Here is a 23,438-nt window from a genome sequence, read left to right on the forward strand (position 1 = left end):
AGTCTAAGTCATGCACCAAGCGCCCGGGTGAAGAATAAACAAGATGTTTGCCAGCTTATAGCTTAGTAAGCAAGACACCCAAGGTGCTATAGCACTTTATCCCGACACTTGGCACCTCTTGTTAGTAACCAGTTTTCAATATCAGGCTTGAAATCTTGCGCAGCTACAACTTTTATGAGGGATGAAAGGTGCTCGACAGTAAGTCTTGAGCGATGTGGGGTTTTGGTAGCTTTCATTAACGAAAACAATTGCTCACAAAGGTAAGTGCTTCCAAACATAGACAATACTCTCGATGCCAACTTACGGATCTGCACATACGAGGGTGGCAGGTAAGCATACAAGTCTGGCACACCAACTTCGTTGTATTTTGCCTTCAGAATAGAATCTGACTGCAGTTCAATCAATTCCATTTGGATATTCTCAGGCGCATTCTCAACGTTGTAAGAGGACAGCGCAAAGTCCTGTTCGTGTGAACTGAAATCACGAAAACGCTCACTGAATTCATCCATCCATCCATTTTCTAACCCACTGAATCCGAATACAGGGTCACGGGGGTCTGCTGGAGCCAATCCCAGCCAACACAGGGCACAAGGCAGGAACCAATCCCGGGCAGGGTGCCAACCCACCGCAGGACACACACAAACACACCCACACACCAAGCACACACTAGGGCCAATTTAGAATCGCCAATCCACCTAACCTGCATGTCTTTGGATTGTGGGAGGAAACCGGAGCGCCCGGAGGAAACCCACGCAGACAAGGGGAGAACAGGCAAACTCCACGCAGGGAGGACCGGGAAGCGAACCCGGGTCCCCTAACTGCGAGGCAGCAGCGCTGCCCTCACTGAATTCATTGCTCAGTAATTCAAGCTGGAAAACAAATCCTCCAAAAATCTAATTTTACTTTACTAAGTTTACTTCAAAGTTTATATTGTAAAATAAGCCGATATGCAAAAAGCCACCTGACCTACACTAATTTTACAAGCTCAAAATCACAAAAATGTGTTAATAAACAACTCACCAACTTCTAGCATCCACTTAAGATCTTCAGCTGTAGTCTGCACTAACTGTTCGTTACAATACTAGCACAAAATTACATAAAACTAGAGCAAAAACATGTGAAAATATGCAGGCTATTACTACTCTTGATGGTCAGTTCTGCCCAGTGGCCAGTCTCAGAAGCCCAGCCAGTAGTGTAGCCTAGCAGGGGCGGCTCTAGGCTCGTGGAGGCCCTGGGCAGAGAAAGAATCGGTGGCCCCTTGCGGACACTGCATAGCTGCCTCGTGCTCATGACGCACTTCTATATGCGTCTGTCTGTAACTTGAAAACCAAGTGGCGGTCCATGATATTCTCATTACGGCAAAATGTTACAATACCACATATAGCTTACTGCTCCGACTCTAGCGACATCAGTAAATACAGCGTACTAATTAACAAGAAACACAGTGTTTTTCGGCTACATTGCCGCCAGCTATGTTGTTATTTTCTCTTTCTGTTTTATATTTAATATATATTGGCGTGGCAGCCCTGTGCAGGTGCACAGTTTGACACATGCATAAGGCCGCCCCTGCTGCCCGCTGCTGCAGCCTAGCACTTCAGTTGTGACGTTGCGGCTCATTAACTTTGGTCAAGGCTCGTGGCTATACTAGCAGATGACGTTTCTGGTACCATAATGCCATGGGAAAACACGGTTTTGTCAGAAGGCAGAAGTAAGAAAAGTCAATAAGTAACACCGAAGATGCAGAATGATTCAATCACAAACGATAGTAATCATTTTGTACAAGTGCTAACTAGGATCTGTCATGCAGGCCGCACAGATTTCTGTTGCGGGCTGCGTGTTTGACATGCCTGCTATAGCATGACAGTTACCTCCTTGCACCTTTCCTTATTTACCACCAGTGTCCTTGAGTGTAGGTTTTAGTAATTTGTCTGGAAGATTTCATACACATTCACTCTGGAGACTTTAAAAGTCTGAAGGTGGTCACCTTGCAATTCCCTGCACATTACTGAGGGTGAGCTCCACTGTTTGACACTGTTTAGGATTTCACATTTGGTCTAGGGATGCTCCTGCTTGCTCCTCTCTGGGCCAGCATGTTTTTTGTAGCACAAAACAGCAGAAGGACATTCAGTGCTCTTATTAAGTTCAACTTTCTCAAAGGCTGTATAATTATACAGAATTATTTTGGTTCCTATATGAAATAACCCTTCAGAATCTTCAATTTTAGTATTAAATCTATTCCTGACCAAATGCTTTCCTTCTTAAAATGTGAAAAAGCTGAGCTTGATACAGTTAAGGCCTTACTACAACACTTTAGATTCAAAGACTTTCACACCTTGAGAATCTCGAGCAAAGGAGAAAGATGACAATAAGGAGTTCCAAATAAAACTTGGCTTTCAGAAGCAGGCACAAGGTCAATTTACTGAGATGTAGTGTCACGGTGTGGCTTGCTAAATACTCAGTATTATTTTCCACTTGCTCTACAGAGACTTTTTTATCAGAATGGTCAATCCATTAGCTTGGATGCAACTTCAGAAAAGGGAAATTTGAAGTGCTTTTTTTAACAATAAACATATCCTTTTTTTTGACTCAGTGAGTAAGACTTTACACTAAAGGATTGCTGGTTCAAACTAATACTAACCTCAGGAAGTCAACTAAGCCTGGCTGTTGTTTTGCTGCCATTAATAAAATTCAATAAAAATTAAATTTAGTTTATCTTTGAATAGTGCTATTCAATTAGTGCAGGCTCTGAGAGCTGTAATAAGTTCACAGGTAAATGCAATTACAAATTTTAAAAATAACTAATTACCTAATGACTGCACATAAACCCAAAAATTTGTTTAACCCCATATAACATCTTTAGGTCAAATTTGACCTGTTTGTGTATGTGAAATCAGTAAAAGCACCCTAAATTTCATCCGTTCAGAATGAAACTTTGTGACTTTTCCTACATTTCACCAAATAAATAAACATCTCTTAATTTGTATAGCTTCTAAAAATGTTTACCTTGCCATGTCAATTCTGACCCACTTTAATCAATTTTCTACTGTATTTAGGGTAGAGTGCTCATGTCCCATAAAATCCACCTAAATACAATCTTTTCAGCTCAGAGATGGTAAAATTTTAATCAAATTAAATTTTACACAAAGTAAAAATAAAAGTTTTAAATGTAACATATTTGTACAGCTGAGAACATTTGGTACATTTTGAACAATGCCATGTCCTTAGGATCAATATCGACCCACTGTATTTCTATATTTCTTTAGTTTGTGCAAAAGCTACACTCCCCATTGGGACAAATTAAGTATTACCATATGTCTATCTATATATAAAAACTATTATACAGTGACTTTCTATCTAACTGTATGAAAAAACTGTCATATCTATCTATCTATATGTAAAAAAATGTTTTATAGTGCCCTCCTAGTTCTCTGTCTAGCTACTTTAGTGGATAGGTACAGTTTGTATACATCTCATAAAAGCATCCTAAATGTCTTCTGTTCAAGAACTAGGATTATCACTGCTACAAGTTAACATTGTCAATAAACTTAAAAATGGTTTTAGGGTGAAAAACCTAACATTCATTGAACCTAAAAAGTGGTGTCAGAATTGAGTCAAAACAGACCCGGAAGGCACAGCATTGAGTCAGCATCTGAAGATGTCATGAGGTTTGAGCAGACAGAAGACTAAGTAGTTTAAAATTGATTTACATTTGTGAACCTGGCAAAATCTGTTCAGGAATTAAGTTGTTAAACTATGACCAATTGATAATGAAGGAGAGGAATACAAAAGCAAATCTCTGAGGATCCATGGCCATTATTTTTTGTTGTTTGTTTAAGGATAATTTGAAATATTCAGTTGTCTTTATTTTTTTTTTTTACTTTTGTTGTTTTTCATTGTTTTGGTGAAATTACTGTCATTGCCATTGAAGAACAGGCATGGATACAGTGCTGTGTTATACAGTACCTGGGTGTTTGATGCCATAGTCCCTATCTTAATTTCAAAATCTATACTAATAAAAGGCAAAGCCCTCACTGACTGACTGACTGACTCATCACTAATTCTCCAACTTCCCGTGTAGGTAGAAGGCTGAAATTTGGCAGGCTCATTCCTTACAGCTTACTTACAAAAGGTAAGCAGGTTTCATTTTCGAAATTCTACGCACAACGGTCATAACTGGAACCTACTTACGTACATATATACGGCCATAGCCTGCAGCTCGGTCGCCGTGTGAGGCGGAGTTGCGTCCCCCCATCATCATACCTCCCACGTAATTGAGTGCCTGCCCATATAAGGCCGTCTGTCAGCAGCAATCCAATAGACACGCTGCCAAGTTTGGCATAAACTCAGCGAAAGTGCGAGAGAAACTTTTAAGTGCCGGGTCTAAGCTAACATTAAATAAAGCCGTGGACATCGCAAGATCGCACGAGATAGCACAAGCACAGCTGAGAATCTTTGATGCATGTACTCCGAGCGGTTCACGTGAACTTAATGTGAACGCAGTACGCAGACAACAGGCAAGAGCTCCAAAGAGCACTGAACAAAAAACGCATTAGGCAATTGAGACGGCAGCAAAAGAATATGAAGCGAGTGATGAATACAAGCATATTCATAAGTGCAGCTACTGGGGAAAGAAAGCACACGGTGGAAAAAGTCAATGTCCAGCTAAAGGAAGACAGTGTAAAAAATGTGGTAAATTAAACCACTTTGCTATAGTGTGCAGGACTGGGAAAGGTAAACCTGTGCATGCAGTTTGTGATGTCTCAGATAAAGAGGAAGACGAGCTGTTTATTGATGCAGTAAGAAAGGAACAATCCTCTGAAGCTGAACAAGCCTTTGAGGACATATCAATAGGAAAGCACGGTGTAAACCTTAAGTTTAAATTAAGTTCATAGACACGCTGCCGCTGCCTTTTGTCATGCCTAAGACGAATACGATATTCACGAGATACAAGTTTAATGAGAGGACACAGGGTATAAACGAGACTTTTGATTACTTTATAATGAAGTTAAAATTGCTGGTGAAGGACTGTGGTTATGCAAACCAAGATGAGATGGTCAGGGATAGAATAGTGTTTGGCACAAACTCAGCAAAAGTGCGAGAGAAACTTTTAAGTGCCGGTTCTGAGCTAACATTAAATGAAGCCGTTCACCTACTGCGGAAACAAACCACACGGTGGAAAAAGTCAATGTCCAGCTAAAGGAAGACAGTGTAAAAAAATGTGGTAAATTGCACCACTTCGCTAAAGTTTGCAGGACTGGGAAAGGTAAACCTGTGCATGCAGTGTGTGATGTCTCAGATAAAGAGGAAGACGAGCTGTTTATTGATGCAGTAAGAAAGGAACAAACCTCTGAAGCTGAACAAGCCTTTGTAGACATATCAATAGGAAAGCAAGGTGTAAAGCTTAAGTTTAAATTACGTTCATAGACATGCTGCCACTAAATATTTGCAGGCAAATCCACAACTTAATACTGGGAATGCCTATTAAACATCTTAGATTCACGAGTACCGATTAGGGTAGCGATCACTTTGATGAATGAAACCTGCTATCTTTACAACAGTTGACAACGAAGATGAGATGGTGAGGGATAGACTAGACAAACACGGAATGTAACTTGAACACAACACATCCTCCAAATACGAACCTGATTGAAACAAATGCTGATAATCAAATCCTTGATGACAGCAACACTCATAACAGTCACAAAACAATTACGTTGACAATCATGTTACGTTATTTTTAAAATGTTCCCTTTTCTTTTTCATAACTTCTACTTCTCCACTGCGATACACGGGTATATATATATAAATGTATATATATACCCCGATCTACAATACATACTTTAGCATAGACAAGCCACACGCTGTGGCAATTGTAGAGTCTTCGCCTCTAACGCCGACATTCGAGGTTCGATTCCCGAGAGGGGATGTACTGACTATGTACGCGCGCTACCCGATTCTGTGGCGCAATTGTAGAGTCTTCGCCTCTAACGCCGACATTCGAGGTTCGATTCCCGAGAGGGGATGTACTGACTATGTACGTGCGCTACCCGATTCATTTTACCTTCGCATCTCCTTGGTTTGGGACGTATGAAAAAATATTAGGTTAACGCAGAATCATGTTACGTTATTTTTAAAATTTTCCCTTTCTTAGCACAAGCACAGCTGAGAAGCTTCGATGCATGTACTCCATAACGCGCTAAAAATAACGCATTTAATCACACTTTCAATTCCAAGCAAACGGGAACTTTTGTCAATGCATGATTTCCTTTTCTTTTTCATAACTTCTTAAACACACTACTTCTCCACTGTGAAGCGCGGGTATTTTGCTAGTGTATTTATAAAAGGCAAGAGTCATTGGTGTCAGGAATATGTTATTAATTTATTTTTTGTGTACTTCTTTTGTATTTTATGTTATTAATTTTATTTCCTTTTGTTTTGTTCACATTTTTATCATTTAAGGTGACATCATGTAATCATTTTGTATAGTTTTTTAATGGGTGCCAACATTTTGTATGGTTGTTTCCATGAATACCACCTTCTATTGTGTCTAGTTGCTATGCTACTGTGTGCTTGCTGGGCCGTGTTACCCATGATATGATGGTAGCCGTGAGATAATAAGAGAGCTAATGTTTTAAAGACATTGTGAGAGTTTAGCTCTCAAGCAATCGACAAAAACAATAATTAGGAAATTTGTTTTGATTTTGGCTTTGTCCTTGAAGATTTTGATAAAAATCCTTAGGTAAAAATGTCAGTTTTTTCCCCTGTGTCTAAAGAATTATTTTTTGATTCTCTGCCATTTGATGAACACATTATGTCCAACTTTTGTTCATTCTATTCAAACATAATAATTGGTGAGAGTAATGTCTTTTTGATTTTGACTTTTTGGACTGCTTGATTTTGATTTCAGTTTATTTTTGTTTAGTTGCCTATTGTTTGCCAATTCAGTGTATAAAGCCGAGCTATGTTTGTGTCATAAATTCTAATTTTAGTCTTTTTACATTGCTTTTTTAAAGTTTCTTTTGTGTTGGTTTTGTTCTTAATATTATTATTTTGTACAGTTATTTTTGACACCATGTTGTATGTCATTTCCTGGTTTCCACCATGCTTAGTACCTGTAGTTTGCTTTTTATAATTTCTCTTGTGTGGAGTATTGATCTTAATACTTTTATTATCTGTAGTTGTGTTTGATGCTATTTTGTATGGTTTTTTTTTCTGGTTGCTACCATGTTGTCTTCCCTATAAACTGGCCACAGGCAGCTTGGAGATTGAAGAAGTATAACTCAAAAGAACATCTTAATTTGTGTACTTAGGGAAAGTTTTGAAAGGTTAAGATCCTTTTTGTTTTTGGGATTTCTTTTCAACCACAAATTTTGTTTGACCTCTTTTGGTTTTATTTGCCTCCGTACTTTATTCTCATTCTCCCTGTCACTTTCTATGATCCTGTTTTTTCTTTAATAATTTATAGTTTATTTAGCATCAATTTAATATTTTTATGCCTTTTGTGGGGCCCAGAATATGCAGAATTTATAATTTTCTTTGTGCTAAAATTGCTAAGAATATATATAATGTCTTATCGCAATGCCATTTTGATTCATGTGAGTGCCACCATTTTACGCTTAGCTTGTGTACGGTAGCCATGTTGCTACCCAGGCCAACCAGACGTCAGGAAAAGTGATGTCACTGAAAAGAGGGTGTAAAGGTCAAGGGTCATGCACTACCTGCTTATCTGAAATTGGACAGAAACCTAAAAACCTTGAGAGCGTAGTATTGTAGTCTTTGTGGTTTCAGAATTTATGCAATGTTATTTTGACTACTTCTTTGTTTAGTGATTTGGCTGTTGACAGATGAGATTCACAGTTTTGACCTTTAGATATTTTGTAACTTATGCTTCATCTCCTGATCTCTACTGTATTTAATAGAGATCCCTGTCTTTTACCTTACAAGGTATTACATCAGGACTATTCTGCATCCCATCTTGCTGATCATTTACTAAAACTGCTCAAACCCTTTGGGACTTTCCGTAACAGTTTGTTTGATCTTTTCTGTTCTCACTGTGAACTTCCTGTAACTTGGAAACTTTGTGAAATGTAATCTAAAGATCTTGCTGCAATCTTATATGCCTTGCAGCCTCTACTGATTCAGTGTAGTTTATATTTATTTTAACTCCTGAAGATTGCCTTTTACTCATGAACATCATGGGCATATTACTGACCCTGGCATGGACAGCAGAAAATTATTTGCTTGAATATGCACCTTAAAGACAATTTACCCTTGGGATTAACAAAGTATATTCAATCAAAATCAAATCACATAAAAGAATGTCTGCCTATGTGTTTGTCCAGTTGCTATGTTTCTGCCATTCCAATAGAACAACACAAACATTAGCACTGCTTTTACGAATCCCATACCAAATGACAAATAACAGATGGTGCACTACAAACATTAGTGCTGAGGTCTACATTGATAATTTAGATTTCAACCTGTCCTAGTCATGTAACACAGCTCATATTCATATAAATGTGTTGAATAAAGATGTTAGTGGAAAAAAAATATCCACCAACTATCTGAACTGATATTCTCACTTGGTCTTCCAGACAACCCTCCAAACATGCCAAGAAGAAAGTTCTCACTGGAAGACTTCCTATGAAAAGATGAAGGCCAGCTGGGATGAACTAAATGAGAAGCACAGTCAAACTATGAATGAAATGCATCTTCTGCAGGACAAGTTGCAGGTAAGTGCAAATGTGTGCCCTCAGCTCTCATGTGTAAAAACAAGTGTCTGCCATGAGAACCTGAAATAGGGTAATGGAGAACCATTGCCTGTCCTGACAGTATTAGGTGCCAGGCAGGAACTAGCTTTGAAAGAGTGCCATCCATTTTAGAAAAACGCTGACACTCATTTATTCTGGGCCAGTTCAAAGACACCATTTGCTGCATGTCCTTAAGATACTGTAAAGGCATTAATCATAAATATGAGTACCCATCATATGAATGCATCCAGGTAGGAGAGAATGTGCAATTTGTTAAATAATTATACTACTCAATATTAGGATAAAAAATTCTATACCGATAAGACACTGTAACAATAAGTAAAAAGATGGGGCTATCACACTGATTAAAGCAATTTATATTTACTGTATATACATTGCTTTTTCTGTGTTTGTCAAAAATGAATTACCTCCATAAAATATTTTTATGCTTAAAACCCAATGCTTGTTTCATTTTTATAAGCATAAATAATTCATGTTATCTTAAAACACACAACTACCCGTCAGAAGTTTACTTTGTTACAACAACCAAGCCTAGACACTGTAGTCCACTGCAGGGTACAGACATGTGCGCATACATTCTAACTAGGGCTGGGCGATTTGGCCTAAAATCAAAATCTCGATTAATTGAACATTTTAAATCGATTACGATTAATGAACGATTATTTTATTTATTTTTTTGCCCTCATAGTTCACGGACAAGTTTTGTACAGTAAATATGCTCACATATTACAAGTGAGAGATTTTTGAATGAAGGGTGCATTACTTGATTTTAAAATAATTGAAGGAAACACACTATCTACTATCTGTGATTATTTATTGAACATCAATGTTGAACAACTGAAATTAAAGCACACATTGCCTAAAACGAACAGTCACTTTGTTCTTATGAAAAAGTAAAAATAAAAAAATAACTTGCACTTTTGGAAACAAAATAAATTATTTTCAATGTTTTTCTTATTAAAAGTAGAAAATAAGCAGTATCTCTTCTAAATAAAATAACTCTTATATATCCTGTAAATAATATTTTAAACAGTGCATTTCTTGCATCTTCTGTAAACAAATATTTTAATGTGCAATGTATCAATGTAAACAACAGATTGTTGTAATGAAAATGGAACTCTCTAAACACTGTGATCTTAGCGATCTTGTCATGTCACTATATGAACATGAATTTACTCTTAAGTTCTTACTAAGAAACATGAGCATGTTAACCTTTTCAGGTTTCAGGCAGGACCTGAGGCATGTAACAATGTTTCCGCCCGCTCTGATGGTGAGCTAGTAGCTGGTATGCAGAGATACTTTTTTGCCACCTTACTTAGAGTGGGAAAGTGTACATGATGCTTCCTCCACCAGTCCAGTGGATTTGCCTCACTATCCAGCATGGGGGACACCAAATAACTGCTCATCTCTGCACCGTTGTCTGTCGTAATGGCTGAAAGTTTTTCTTCCGCGAGGTCCCATTCAGAAAGCATATCTTTCAGACCTTGCGCAATCATATCTGCCGTGTGATTGGCTGGAAAATATGCTGTCCCAAGGCATCTCTGGCGCAGCTTCCAATCGTCGTCAATGTAGTGCAAAGTAAGGCTCAAGAATGGGTCCATCGTTCTACTTGACCAGAGATCACATGTGGCTGCAAAGTGTTGAACATTTTTCAGTTCAGCAGCTACATTTTTACAACATGTCTTGTACATGTCTGGCAGCGCAGTTTTAGAAAAATGTGATCGCAATGGCACAGTGTATCTTCTGTCGAGAGTTTTAACGAGGTGTTTAAACCCGCTTCGCTCCACTGTAGCCAAGGGAGTCATATCCTTTGCGATGTAATAACAAATAGCGTCAGTTATTTCTTTCCATCTTCTTGAACTCTTCTCATACTGTGTGGCATTTGTGAACGCTTGTGTTATTGACATCTGCTTTGTGGAGGCACTTGTTGCTGGGTGCTTGTCAGTCTCTTTTTTTTTTTTTTGAGCCATGCACTGTTCATATTCAGTAACGTGATTGTGCTTCAAGTGTTGAAACAAATTGGTGGTGTTACTTTTGAGCGTCGAAACTGTTTTTCTACAGTGTCTACATCTGACTTAATTTTGTTCAATGTCATCCTTACTGAAGCCAAAATGTGTCCAAATGACGGAGACTGCGTTTTTCTTTGGTACAAGCTGCTCTTGTTGCTCAGTTGTGTCAGTGTTTAAGCTCTCCATGCTCGACATGTCGGCGGAATAACGTAATGTAATGGAGCGGGGCCACGTGACTCCACACGCGGTAGTGTTTTTAAAGGGAAGGTAATCGAAATAATCGACCTGGAAAAATTTGATCGATTATTGGTTCTGAATGTCGATTTCGATTACTTTTCGATTAATCGCCCAGCCCTAATTCTAACACATACTGGGTCAGAGTTAATTCACCGGTTAACTCAACACCAACACCTTTGGGATGGGGGAGTAAAACTGGAGCAGCCAAGAACAAATCCTGACAAGAGAGAATTCTACAGAATCAAGTCAGGCTACAGCCTGGTGATAACAACAGCCGACTCTTACCGTGTGTGCAGCCGGTGTCAGGAATGCATTATCTATGCACTTCTGGCTCTAGTCTATGATTGCTTATATTTTATCAGTGTTGATTACATCATTTTGCTTTCATTTTTGTGTTTGTTTTTCATGGCCACCAATGTTTTGTGTCTGGTAGCACATTTACCAGGCAATGATTCACATGCCATGTGACCCATGACACCACTGGGGTCATGATATACAAGATGGCACTCACATTACAACAGCTTCCAAACTTCGAATATTTACAGTATCCAAAGGGGTTTTGAGAAAAAGATTCTGCTTTTTGGTTTAGCTTTTCATATTTTGGTAAATAGTTCAAAAACTTAGGAGCTGACCTCAAGAATCCTTGTGAAATACCCTAAAAAGTGATCTTTGCCACTCACTGATCACTGACTGTCCAGGAGGACACGTCATACAGTGATGTGAAAAACTATTTGCCCCCTTCCTGATTTCTTATTCTTTTGCATGTTTGTCACACAAAATGTTTCTGATCATCAAACACATTTAACCATTAGTCAAATATAACACAAGTAAACACAAAATGCAGTTTTTAAATGATGGTTTTTATTATTTAGGGAAAAAAAAAATCCAAACCTACATGACCGTGTGTGAAAAAGTAATTGCCCCCTGAACCTAATAACTGGTTGGGCCACCCTTAGCAGCAATAACTGCAATCAAGCGTTTGCAATAACTTGCAATGAGTCTTTTACAGCGCTCTGGAGGAATTTTGGCCCACTCATCTTTGCAGAATTGTTGTAATTCAGCTTTATTTGAGGGTTTTCTAGAATGAACCGCCTTTTTAAGGTCATGCCATAGCATCTCAATTGGATTCAGGTCAGGACTTTGACTAGGCCACTCCAAAGTCTTCATTTTGTTTTTCTTCAGCCATTCAGAGGTGGATTTGCTGGTGTGTTTTGGGTCATTGTCCTGTTGCAGCACCCAAGATCTCTTCAGCTTGAGTTGACGAACAGATGGTCGGACATTCCGCTTCAGGATTTTTTGGTAGACAGTACAATTCATGGTTCCATCTATCACAGCAAGCCTTCCAGGTCCTGAAGCAGCAAAACAACCCCAGACCATCACACTACCACCACCATATTTTACTGTTGGTATGATGTTCTTTTCTGAAATGCTGTGTTCCTTTTACGCCAGATGTAACGGACATTTGCCTTCCAAAACGTTCAACTTTTGTCTCATCAGTCCACAAGGTATTTTCCCAAAAGTCTTGGCAATCATTAAGATGTTTCTTAGCAAAACTGAGACGAGCCCTAATGTTCTTTTTGCTTAACAGTGGTTTGCGTCTTGGAAATCTGCCATGAAGGCCGTTTTTGCCCAGTCTCTTTCTTATGGTGGAGTCGTGAACACTGACCTTAATTGAGGCAAGTGAGGCCTGCAGTTCTTTAGACGTTGTCCTGGGGTCTTTTGTGATCTCTCGGATGAGTCGTCTCTGCGCTCTTGGGGTAATTTTGGTCGGCCAGCCACTCCTGGGAAGGTTCACCACTGTTCCATGTTTTTGCCATTTGTGGATAATGGCTCTCACTGTGGTTTGCTGGAGTCCCAAAGCTTTAGAAATGGCTTTATAACCTTTACCAGACTGATAGATCTCAATTACTTCTGTTCTCATTTGTTCCTGAATTTCTTTGGATCTTGGCATGATGTCTAGCTTTTGAGGTGCTTTTGGTCTACTTCTCTGTGTCAGGCAGCTCCTATTTAAGTGATTTCTTGATTGAAACAGATGTGGCAGTAATCAGGCCTGGGGTGGCTACGGAAATTGAACTCAGGTGTGATACACCACAGTTAGGTTATTTTTAACAAGGGGCAATTACTTTTCACACAGGGCCATGTAGGTTTGGATTTTTTTTCTCCCTAAATAATAAAAACCATCATTTAAAAACTGCATTTTGTGTTTAATTGTGTTATATTTGACTAATGGTTAAATGTGTTTGATGATCAGAAACATTTTGTGTGACAAACATGCAAAAGAATAAGAAATCAGGAAGGGGGCAAATAGTTTTTCACACCACTGTATATCCTCTCTGAACAAAGTAGCCTTGGGATAATTTAAGAGAGATAAAAAAAAAACAGTAATTTTTTCCTGTTCCTGCAGAGGACACAGAAGCAGGAGAATCGACTTCAGGAGCAGCTACTGCAATTACATGAAAATTATAAAGAAGCCACAACCAAAATTGATATACTGGAGGAAGACAGTTGGCAAACACGAGAACAACTCAACTGTATGGAAGGTAGGACCACCCATCATGTTCATTTAAAACTTTGATCACATATTTTGTGATCGAATTTTTATTGAAAAATATATAAATTGATGCAATTAAACAGTAAAACTTAAAAAATCATTAGTAAATAAGAATACCCACCCTTCAACCATAAGTCAGCGAATCATGACAGTACTCACTCGGACCTGCTCTTAATGGATTTTCAAGTTGTGCTTGGAGCAGACAGTTAAAGGAATACTCTGCACACACTCCATGTAGTTTGTAGAGAATGTCAAGAAATAAATGAATCACAATTTTTCATGGAGAATGGAGATAATAAACTTTCTGATAGAACAGACAAGTATAGAGACCAATGTTAGATCACAGCAAAGAATATAAAAACATCCATGAAAAAAAATCACACGTTACTTGTGTCACATAATCCACACATCAAGTCAGCCAGCTGTATGCCCTCAACAGGCAATATGTGTTATTAGCACATATTATTTAGCTGACACTTTTATCCAAGGTGACTTACAACACCTAAGATACAACTGGTTACCTTTCTTTTGTGTTTCCAATTGGAGAACAGGCAGGTGCTTGAAGTCCAAAGCCTTAACTACTATGCCACAATGCTCAACAAAAGTATTTTTAAATAAAAGGCTCCATAATATTAGAGCAGTGCATGCGGAGGAAAAACACTGAAATGAGCTTCTGAATTGCAGACAGGACTCTTGACCAATGAATGATTTTCCAATCTGGCAGCAGTTGCAGTGTGCTTCCATGACCAGCAGTCACAAGTGTGAAATACTCAGTGACTCAATCAAACTAGTCTGTATCTCACTGGATAGAATCATGCCTTTGATTTTCTCTTATGTTGTAGGGGTGGGCTGTGTGTACGTGACAAATGTCAACCAACGAGCACCTACCCAGAAGTCCAATGCATATAATGCAACAATGACAAAATAAGCACAGAGGTGTTTTGAACCTCACAAATAGAAGAAAGGCTCATCTGTCTAATGTCTCATGCTTTACATACCATGACAGAATGGAAAAAAGAAAAAAGGGCCAAGATTGCAGCTGAACTCTCTGTACCGTTACATCCTGTGTACAACACTAACTTCATCAGGCAGCACACTACTGGCTGTCAGAAAAAGGGGCGAGCAGGAGATTCTTTGCAAATGTGAAAATGTTCTGGAAAGTCATCACACAGTCGAGTACTTTGACATCAATTTCTAGCCATATAAATGGTCATATTCTGATGATGAGATTGATTGATATCCCCTTCAACTTGAAGTTGTGTAATGTGAAGGAAGGAAGAAGATTTAAGATCTGATAGTGGAAAAATAAAGAATATACAGTAAATGTCAGAACTGGTTTGTGAGTAACTGCACACATAGTGCCTAATCCCACTCTTTGTTCTTCTTCAAGGTGAATACAGAAAGTTGTTACTTCAGCAAGTGATGCTGGAGTCTGCAGCAAGCAGCGCTCAAAGTAAGAACATGGCTTCCTTGACTGGGTTGCTGGCATATCTGGGAATGAGGGATAAACTAAATGAGAAATTCAAATAAATGTACAGGAAGAGTTCCACAAACAATGACTGTTAACATTGTGGGATCTAAAAAAGAATTTTTAACTTGCCCACCAAAGGGCAGTCAATTTAAATGTAGGAACATGAGTGAATTTTAAGTTGGTTAATTACCAGTTTTGTCTTTGGTATTACCAGTAATTATTCAAATAATTCAGTAAGGCTCCTACTTCATATACCATACCCTTTTCTCTATTATAGGATGGGGTCTCTAGCTTTTAGATTTATTATCAAGGTATACTTGTTTTAAGGAACAGAATAATACAATTTATTAATAAATACAAGGGTTCTCGTTGAGATATATACTGACATACAAGACTGGACACAGACATACTAGACAGGCAAACATACAGGCTGGCTGTTTACTGGTTCAGAGTTCTGCTTTATCTCGGCACCAAAAAATAGGCCATGATACCAAGTATTTAAAGATGTCCAATATTGCGTGGAGTTGTTGCTTTATTGTTGCTCTGGGTTCACGTGGAGGTTTCTTGTTGTGCTGGAGTGCACTCTTTTTCTTTGCTACATGATACTTTGTCCATAGTGTGCAGTGTTTTCCTCCTCAGTTAGACCCTTTGCTGTATCGTCTACAACTTAGGGAAAAGTCTAGGAGTTTCTGGCGTAAGAGTTTAGATGCTGAAGTTCCCTTCTTGAAGTGACGACTGCTTTTCAGCATTCAGACTGGTTTAGTGTTTAGCTTGGCAAACTGGATCTCAGCTCTCGGGGTCACCAAGAGAAGAATTTGTCTGACTCCACTCTCTAAGAGTGGCTCATAACTTTTTAAATTTCAGAATGTCATTTTGCACATTTCCTGAGAGAATCCCCAGGGAATTCAGTCAGTGCCCAGGGATTATCCCAGAGAGCTTCTTCAGGATGGTTCAGAGAGTTTTAAGGGAATGTATAACTTCACCTGATTGGATTAAGGTCACTTCCAGTTACAAAATCAGGGTCTTCTAATAGAGTTATTATGTCCATCCTAGTTGTTATCCCTTGAATTACAAGTTGTTTATTCTTTCTCGAATCCATTTTGTGCCTTCTGGCTCAAGAGGTCTACAGAGGGGCTTCTGGAAAGATGTCACGTCACTCCTGATTTACACCTCTGTTATCAGATGAAGTCCAGGCAGATCCTGGTACAAGCTGGAGTTCAGTCACTTGGCTTGGAATGCAAGTGGGAAAAGTGCAGCTGGATGTCTGCATACGTGTTAAATCTGCTTTAACAGGCCTGGTGTTTCACGAAAAGCCTATTAGAATAGGCAATGTCCGCTTTTGTGGCCAGAAACCAAAGTACATGATGTCTAAGACAGCTTCTTAAACTTGAGCCTGCTTGGTATGGCTATAAGTGGGGTGCCAAAAAATATAATTTGGAAATTTTGGTCAGTATGCAAGAGGGGGAAAAAGAAAAGGTGGGGGTGCTTTTAGCCTCTTGACATGAAAAATAAAAATAAATAAAACATCCCAGAGTCCTACTTGTGCATCCAGGAAAGCTACCTAAAGTGGTTTTAGCTGAGAGTCCTGTTCATTTGCACATGTATTAATTCATTTCTTTTTACATAATTATTCTTTCTCTTATAATGTTACTGTGTTTGCCCTTAATCCATTTCAAGAATATGGGCTGATGGAGCCTATCCTGGCAGCAGTAGGCACAAGGTGGGAGCACTGTATGGTAAAGTAGTCCTCACAGGACACAGCTGTGCACACACCACACTCACTCTCCCATATCTAAACAATTAAGGGTCACCATTGCAATTAACAAGGCACATCTGTGGAAAACCCAAAGAGAAAATTGCCACACACTGTTATGGGGCTGGGAATCAAACCCTGGAGCCAAAAGCTTTAATCTTCATGCCATGCAGGTAGACAAATTTAGCACTCTTTTCAGAAAATGAGAGCATGGATAAGAAAATACTTTATACAGGTACAGTACTCCACTTCTAATATACTTCTTCTACTTCTTTGCAATGCAGCTCTGAACCATAAAGCACGTAAGGAACCGTCGATATCTGGTGAAATTGAAAAGGACATGCAGAAGGAGAAGATCCTCTGCCAACTTCAGGCGATGGAATCCCAGCTCACGGCAAAGGAGAAGGAAGTAAGAGTGAGGTTTAGAGACACTAGACGGGATAAATCCCTAAAGCAACGTAAATAGCCAAAGGGGACATTGCGGAAAGGCTCACAGAATTTACAGTATTTTAATGCTGACTATTATGAGTCAAATGTGTTTATATTTCTTGAAGTATTGGGGAAGAGTACTGTAAACCATTTTTCATATCTAGATTAGTTTACTTAGGGAGCATTACTGTATTTGAGATGTAACGCTCATTTTATTAACAGTAAAATCAGTGTGTGTTAACATCCAGTTCACTTCTGTACAGCTTTACTTTGTTTTCAGATATATTAAACAGCTATGAATATGAACTTGGAAAATGGATGTACTTTTTTATTTCCTGTTTTCCCTTCTTTTGTAATACTTGACATACTAGAATGCTGATCAACTGAGATTTTACCAGAATGGCTTGAAATTACAAGAAGAGGGACCAGAGCTCAAGAGAATGGATAAAGTTCTGAGCAGAGCCTTCATTTTCAGCTTGTGACAGAAAGTGACTTATGGCTAAATAGAAATTAACAAAAAAAAAAGAAATGGAAGGGGTGAAGAGAGAGCAGTTATAGTTGCCAAACACTACATCACCAAATGTACGTTGCTTAGCACTTGCAAGTACAAATGTCTCAGTGTTGTGCACACTCAACAGTGATGACCCTGTAAGAGAGACACCCATTACAAAAATCAAATTGCTAAAGTTAGAGTGCATGAATATACAAAAGCATGCCTAGCAGAAAGGTGATAACATGCTAGTTGCGAGGAGCAGATCATAGAATGTTACATAGTTTACTGTCAAATAATGCAAAGAGTATGCGACACGTGTTTCACCCTTATTTGGGCTCATCAGATGTACACACTCCACTGCACCCCTCGCGGGGATCGAACTTCGGACATCAGTGTCAGAGGCAAAGCCTCTTTACACTGCACTACGGCATGTGGTTCGTTTATTTGACAGCTTGGAGATCGGAGCAATTACATTCATAGCATTAGTAGTCTGAGTCCCGATCTCATTGTATGGGTGGTTACTTACCAAATAAGGGTGAAACAAGTGTCGCATACTCTTTGCATTATTTGACAGTAAACTATGTAACACACACATATATATATATATACTGTAGTTGATGCCTCCTTCTGATGGTCTGGGGCAAGCTTCGGCGTCAGCAGACTAGAATGAACTCACCCTACTCAGGGCAGTTGTTCAAAAGGCAATGTAGCTGAAAAGGTTAATAGACTGAAACTAGACTAGAACTGGTGGTTCATGACATTCTGGGACACCAAAGCATCACTAGAGAAAATAACATCCATTAGATTATATACAAAAGACATACAGGTGCCGGTCATAAAATTAGAATATCACAACAAAGTTAATTTATTTCAGTAATTCCATTCAAAAAGTGAAACTTGTATATTAGATTTATTCATTACACACAGACTGATGTATTTCAAATGTTTATTTCTTTTAATTTTGATGATTATAACTGACAACTAATGAAAGTCTCAAATTCAGTATCTCGGAAAATTAGAATATCAATTAAGGCCAATGCAAAAAAAGGATTTTTAGAAATGTTGGCCAACTGAAAGGTATGAACATGAAAAGTATGAGCATGTACAGCACTCAATATTTAGTTGGGGCTCCTTTGGCCTGGATTACTGCAGCAATGCGGCGTGGCATGGAGTCGATCAGTCTCCTCAGGTGTTAGGAGAGCCCATGTTGCTCTGATAGTTGACTTCAGCTCTTCTGAATTGTTGGGTCTGGCATGTTGCATCTTCCTCTTCACAATACCCCACAGATTTTCTATGGGGCTAAGGTCAGGCGAGTTTGCTGGCCAATCAAGAACAGGGATACCATGGTCCTTAAACCAGGTACTGGTAGCTTTGGCACTTTGTGCAGGTGCCAGGTCCTGTTGGAAAATGAAATCTGCATCGCCATAAAGTTCGTCAGCAGCAGGAAGCATGAAGTGCTCCAAAACTTCCTGGTAGACGGCGGTGTTGACCTTGGACCTCAGAAAACACAATGGACCAACACCAGCAGATGACATGGCACCCCAAACCATCACTGACTGTGGAAACTTTACCCTGGACCTCAAGCAACGTGGATTCTGTGCCTCTCCTCTCTTCCTCCAGACTCGGGGACCTTGATTTCCAAAGGAAATGCAAAATTTACTTTCATTTAGAGAACATAACTTTGTACCACTCTCCAGGGTGCGGTTATCCCGATTGCTTTACACTTTTTCCTACCACATCTTGCCCTTCCCTTCGCCTCTCTATTAATGTGCTTGGACACAGAGCTCTGTGAACAGCCAGCCTCTTTAGCAATGACCTTTTGTGTCTTGTCCTCCTTGTGCAAGGTGTCAATGGTCATCTTTTGGACAACTGTCATATCAGCTGTCTTCCCCATGATTGTGTAGCCTACAGAACTAGACTGAGAGACCATTTAAAGGCTTTTGCAGGTGTTTTGAGTTAATTAGCTGATTAGAGTGTGGCACCAGGTGTCTTCAATATTGAACCTTTTCACAATATTCTAATTTTCTGAGATACTGAATTTGGGACTTTCATTAGTTGTCAGTTATAATCATCAAAATTAAAAGAAATAAACATTTGAAATACATCTGTCTGTGCGTAATGAATAAATCTAATATACATGTTTCACTTTTTGAATGGAATTACTGAAATAAATCAACTTTGTCATGATATTCTAATTTTATGACTGGCACCTGTACACTAAGTGACTCTATTTTACAATGCAGATACACTTAGTTTACCACCAGTAAAATGTGATATTGATTGATTTGCCCTCAATTTCATCAAAATCACAAATTACTTCTGTACATTAGCAAGAAACTACAATTTTGACTTGTTTCCATACTCAGTGGGGACTTCATTCATGCAAATATGACACTGGACAATGAAGATTTTGCTTCCTGAATGCACTATGGATGCTGGCCTGCTAATCACAAATATCACAGTTTTTTTTCCCCCTGTGCTGTCCTGTTTTATTGCAGTTGTTTACTCTTTGTGATTTCCTCTCATACTATATGTACACATACACAGCACAACAACTACAACTGGAATGTCCGTGGTGACCTAAAAGTAGTGGCACTGCTACTAGGAATGCAGCTAGCATACTGTATAAAAAGTGCTGTTGTATCATTTGCGAATGTGACAGCCATTTTAAAGACTCTCATAAAGAATGAAAAGCGGGATCTGGACAAGTGGAATCTATCAATGCTGGCTGACCATTGTTGGACATAGAAATAAGAAGCATCAGATGCGGAGTACAAAGAAAAATCAGCACGGATACATTTTTAGCTCAATTGAACTAAATGCAATATGTCAGCATCATTGAGCAGTTAAACACACTAAATTAAGTAAAAGTTCATTTCACGTTTCTCTGCACCCACCACACGACAAACCACCTGGATGGGGACTGTAGTGCAGCCGTGCAATGGGTGACACCTCTGCAACACACTGTTAACAGTGTGAGTTTTTTTTCCAGTAGCCAGAGTGCCAATCCTGCCACCAACCCCCAAGTTTTCCCTGCAAGTTGGAGGGCCTCGTTCGATACAGCCAATCGAAAATGATAATAGTGTTCAGCTCAAAGCTGTCTCTCAAAATCACCAAAAATTATTCAGGAAGCAAAACTTTTGAAAAAATGTATGGTCCAAAATGGATTAATACTGAAAATACAGTACCTGCAAAATGCAAATACCGGCAATTTTAAATGTGCAAGGCAGAAATCAACCTTGGGATGCTGTTTTCTCACGCTGAACCAATATAGAGTCACTAATTGACCTAATAGACATCTTTGGCATATGGAAGGAATACCCAAAGAAAAACCCACTCTGACATTTGGAGAACATGCAAGTTACAAAAAGACAGTGGCCAGCTAAAAATGAAACCCAGGACTCTGGTGCTGTAGGGCACTTCACATATATTTTTGTACACAAAATCTTGCATATTCATTTTAAAATAATTTTAATTTGACAAAGCCTTTAAAGGGACTGAAAGGTAGCCAGGAGCATGAAGTGTCGATATCCTTTGTGGACTGGTGATTCATCCTACAATATTATACAGTTTACCATATAAATACAGTAAACCCCCATGACAGTAATGGTTTTAATTTGCTGATTTTTATCAGGGTTCAGATATGCAGGTGTTCATATTCATATATTTTCTTTATAGCTATACAACTGTATCTACAAGTCTTCTGAATCCCATCCTTTAGGTCTTTGAAGTTTATGATAGTCAGTCTACAGTGGTGGTGGCTGAAGTGGTTTCCCACCGACTATGTAAAGCGTTTTGAGTTTAGAAAAATGCTAATGCAAATACATCATTATTATTAATGTTCTGTAAATACAGATGACTCCCATCGTTCTTGATTGAAGATTAACATAAATATAACAAAAACCTTTGAAGTGACGCTGAAAAATAAAAAACATTTTGTGTGATTTACTATTACTCTGGGACATGCTGGAGTATGAAAATCATCTTTTTCCCTCAGGTTGTTTTGAAATTGTTCACCACAAATGTTTTTAATAAATGTCTCCTTTTTTTAATCTCATCAAAATTGTCACAGAAGTGCTTTTTCCAAACACTCTTGACATTCTGTCAACCAAGCCGAGCGATTCTGAATACTACTACTACTTAAGGGAATTGAGGGCCTGTCATGGTTGATAAAGTATTGCACATGAGGCAAGGTTTTATTATACTGATTTAAGATTTTAGTTTATTTTTCACTTACATTTGTGCAGTCCCATGCAGTAAAACCAGGCAAGCTTGTGCCAATTACTAAATTAACAATATACTATTACTTTTGGAGTTTATAAATATGATTTGAAATTATACTAATTCTCTCCTTAGCAGGTAGGGAGTGATTCAATTTGCTGTGGCTTTGACCATTAAAGTCCAGCACAGATATTAATTAAACTCTTGCAAACTCTTTTGATAAATGTTCCCCAAAACTGAGCTTTGTTTATAGGACAACTGTATGCTCATTATTATCAACTTTCCCAGTTTACACCGATCAGCCACCACACTGAAACCACTGACAGGTTACAACTTCACCAGTCAAAGGGTGGGATAAATTAGGTAGCAAGTGAACAGTCAGTTCTTGAAGGTGATGTGTTGGAAGCAAGAAGAATTGACTTCATAAGGATCTGAGTGTCTTTAATATGGGCCAAATTGTGATGGCTGGATGAACAGCTCAGAACATCTCCAAAACGGCAGGTCTTGTGAGTTGTTTCCACTGCGCAGTACCTACCAAAGGTGGTCCATGGAAGGACAACCAGTGAACCGGCAACAGGGTCATGGGTGCCCAAGGCTCATTGATATGTGTGGTGAGCAAAGGCTTGCCCATCTGGTTCAATCCTACAGAAGAGCTAATGTATCACGTTGTTGAAAAACTTAATTCTGGCCAAAAGAGAAAGGTGTCAGAACAGACAGTGCATCACAGTCTGCTGTTATTGGTACAGAGTAGCCCCAGATCTGTTGACCCCTATTCCCCACTAAAAATGCCTACTATGGACACATACATGTCAGAACTGTTTCATGGATCAATGGAAGAAGGTGGCCTGGTCTGATGAATCATGTTTTCTTTTAGATAATGTGAACAGTCAGCTGAGTGTCTGCCATTTACCTGGGGAATAAATGGCAGTGGGATGCACTATGGGAAGAATGCAAGGAGTCAGTGTGATGATCTGGTCAATATTCTGTTGGGAAACCTTGGGTCCTGGCATTCATGTGGTTTTGCTTTGACACATACTTTCTACCTAACGATTGATGCAAATTCCATACACCCCTTCATGGAAACATTTACCTAAAGAAAGTTGCCTCTCCACCTGCAAAAATTATCCAGGAATGGTTTGAGGAACATGACAATGAGTTCAAGACATTGATTTGGCCTCTAAATTCCCCAGATTTAAATCCGATTGATCATCTGTGGGATGTGCTAGAAAAACAAGTCCAGTCTATGGAGGCTTCAGTTTGCAATTTGTAGGGAGTGAAAGATCTGTTGCTAACATCTTGATGCCAGATATCACAGGACACCTTCAGAGGCCAGAGGACTTGTGGAGTCCATGCCTCCACAGGGGGGACCTGTCCTACACATTATTAGGCAGCTGGTTTTAACGTAGTGGCTCATTGGTATATACCAGTATAAAAAATGTTGGTATCTTCAAACTACATGTTAACTATTAGACTGGCATTGGTTTCAATTTGTGTTTCTCTACC

General features: G+C 38.9%; 2 protein-coding genes across 4 annotated transcripts in view; one reads left to right on the top strand and one right to left on the bottom strand.

Annotated features, from left to right (window-relative positions):
* Positions 1–23,438, top strand: part of LOC120525902 (TRAF3-interacting JNK-activating modulator) — a 99,535-nt gene that overhangs the window by 73,462 nt on the left and 2,635 nt on the right. For both annotated transcript variants that reach the window (XM_039748583.1, XM_039748584.1), the window contains exons 10-13: positions 8,595–8,732; positions 13,422–13,557; positions 14,959–15,021; positions 17,077–17,201. In XM_039748583.1, the coding sequence (XP_039604517.1) occupies positions 8,595–8,732; positions 13,422–13,557; positions 14,959–15,021; positions 17,077–17,201 (462 nt within the window). The remainder of the gene's footprint in view (positions 1–8,594; positions 8,733–13,421; positions 13,558–14,958; positions 15,022–17,076; positions 17,202–23,438) is intronic.
* Positions 1–23,438, bottom strand: part of c3h1orf74 (chromosome 3 C1orf74 homolog) — a 43,863-nt gene that overhangs the window by 10,973 nt on the left and 9,452 nt on the right. The window lies entirely within an intron of this gene.

This window comes from Polypterus senegalus, chromosome 3, assembly GCF_016835505.1.
Source record: "Polypterus senegalus isolate Bchr_013 chromosome 3, ASM1683550v1, whole genome shotgun sequence".
NCBI classification, from domain to species: Eukaryota; Metazoa; Chordata; class Cladistia; order Polypteriformes; family Polypteridae; genus Polypterus; species Polypterus senegalus.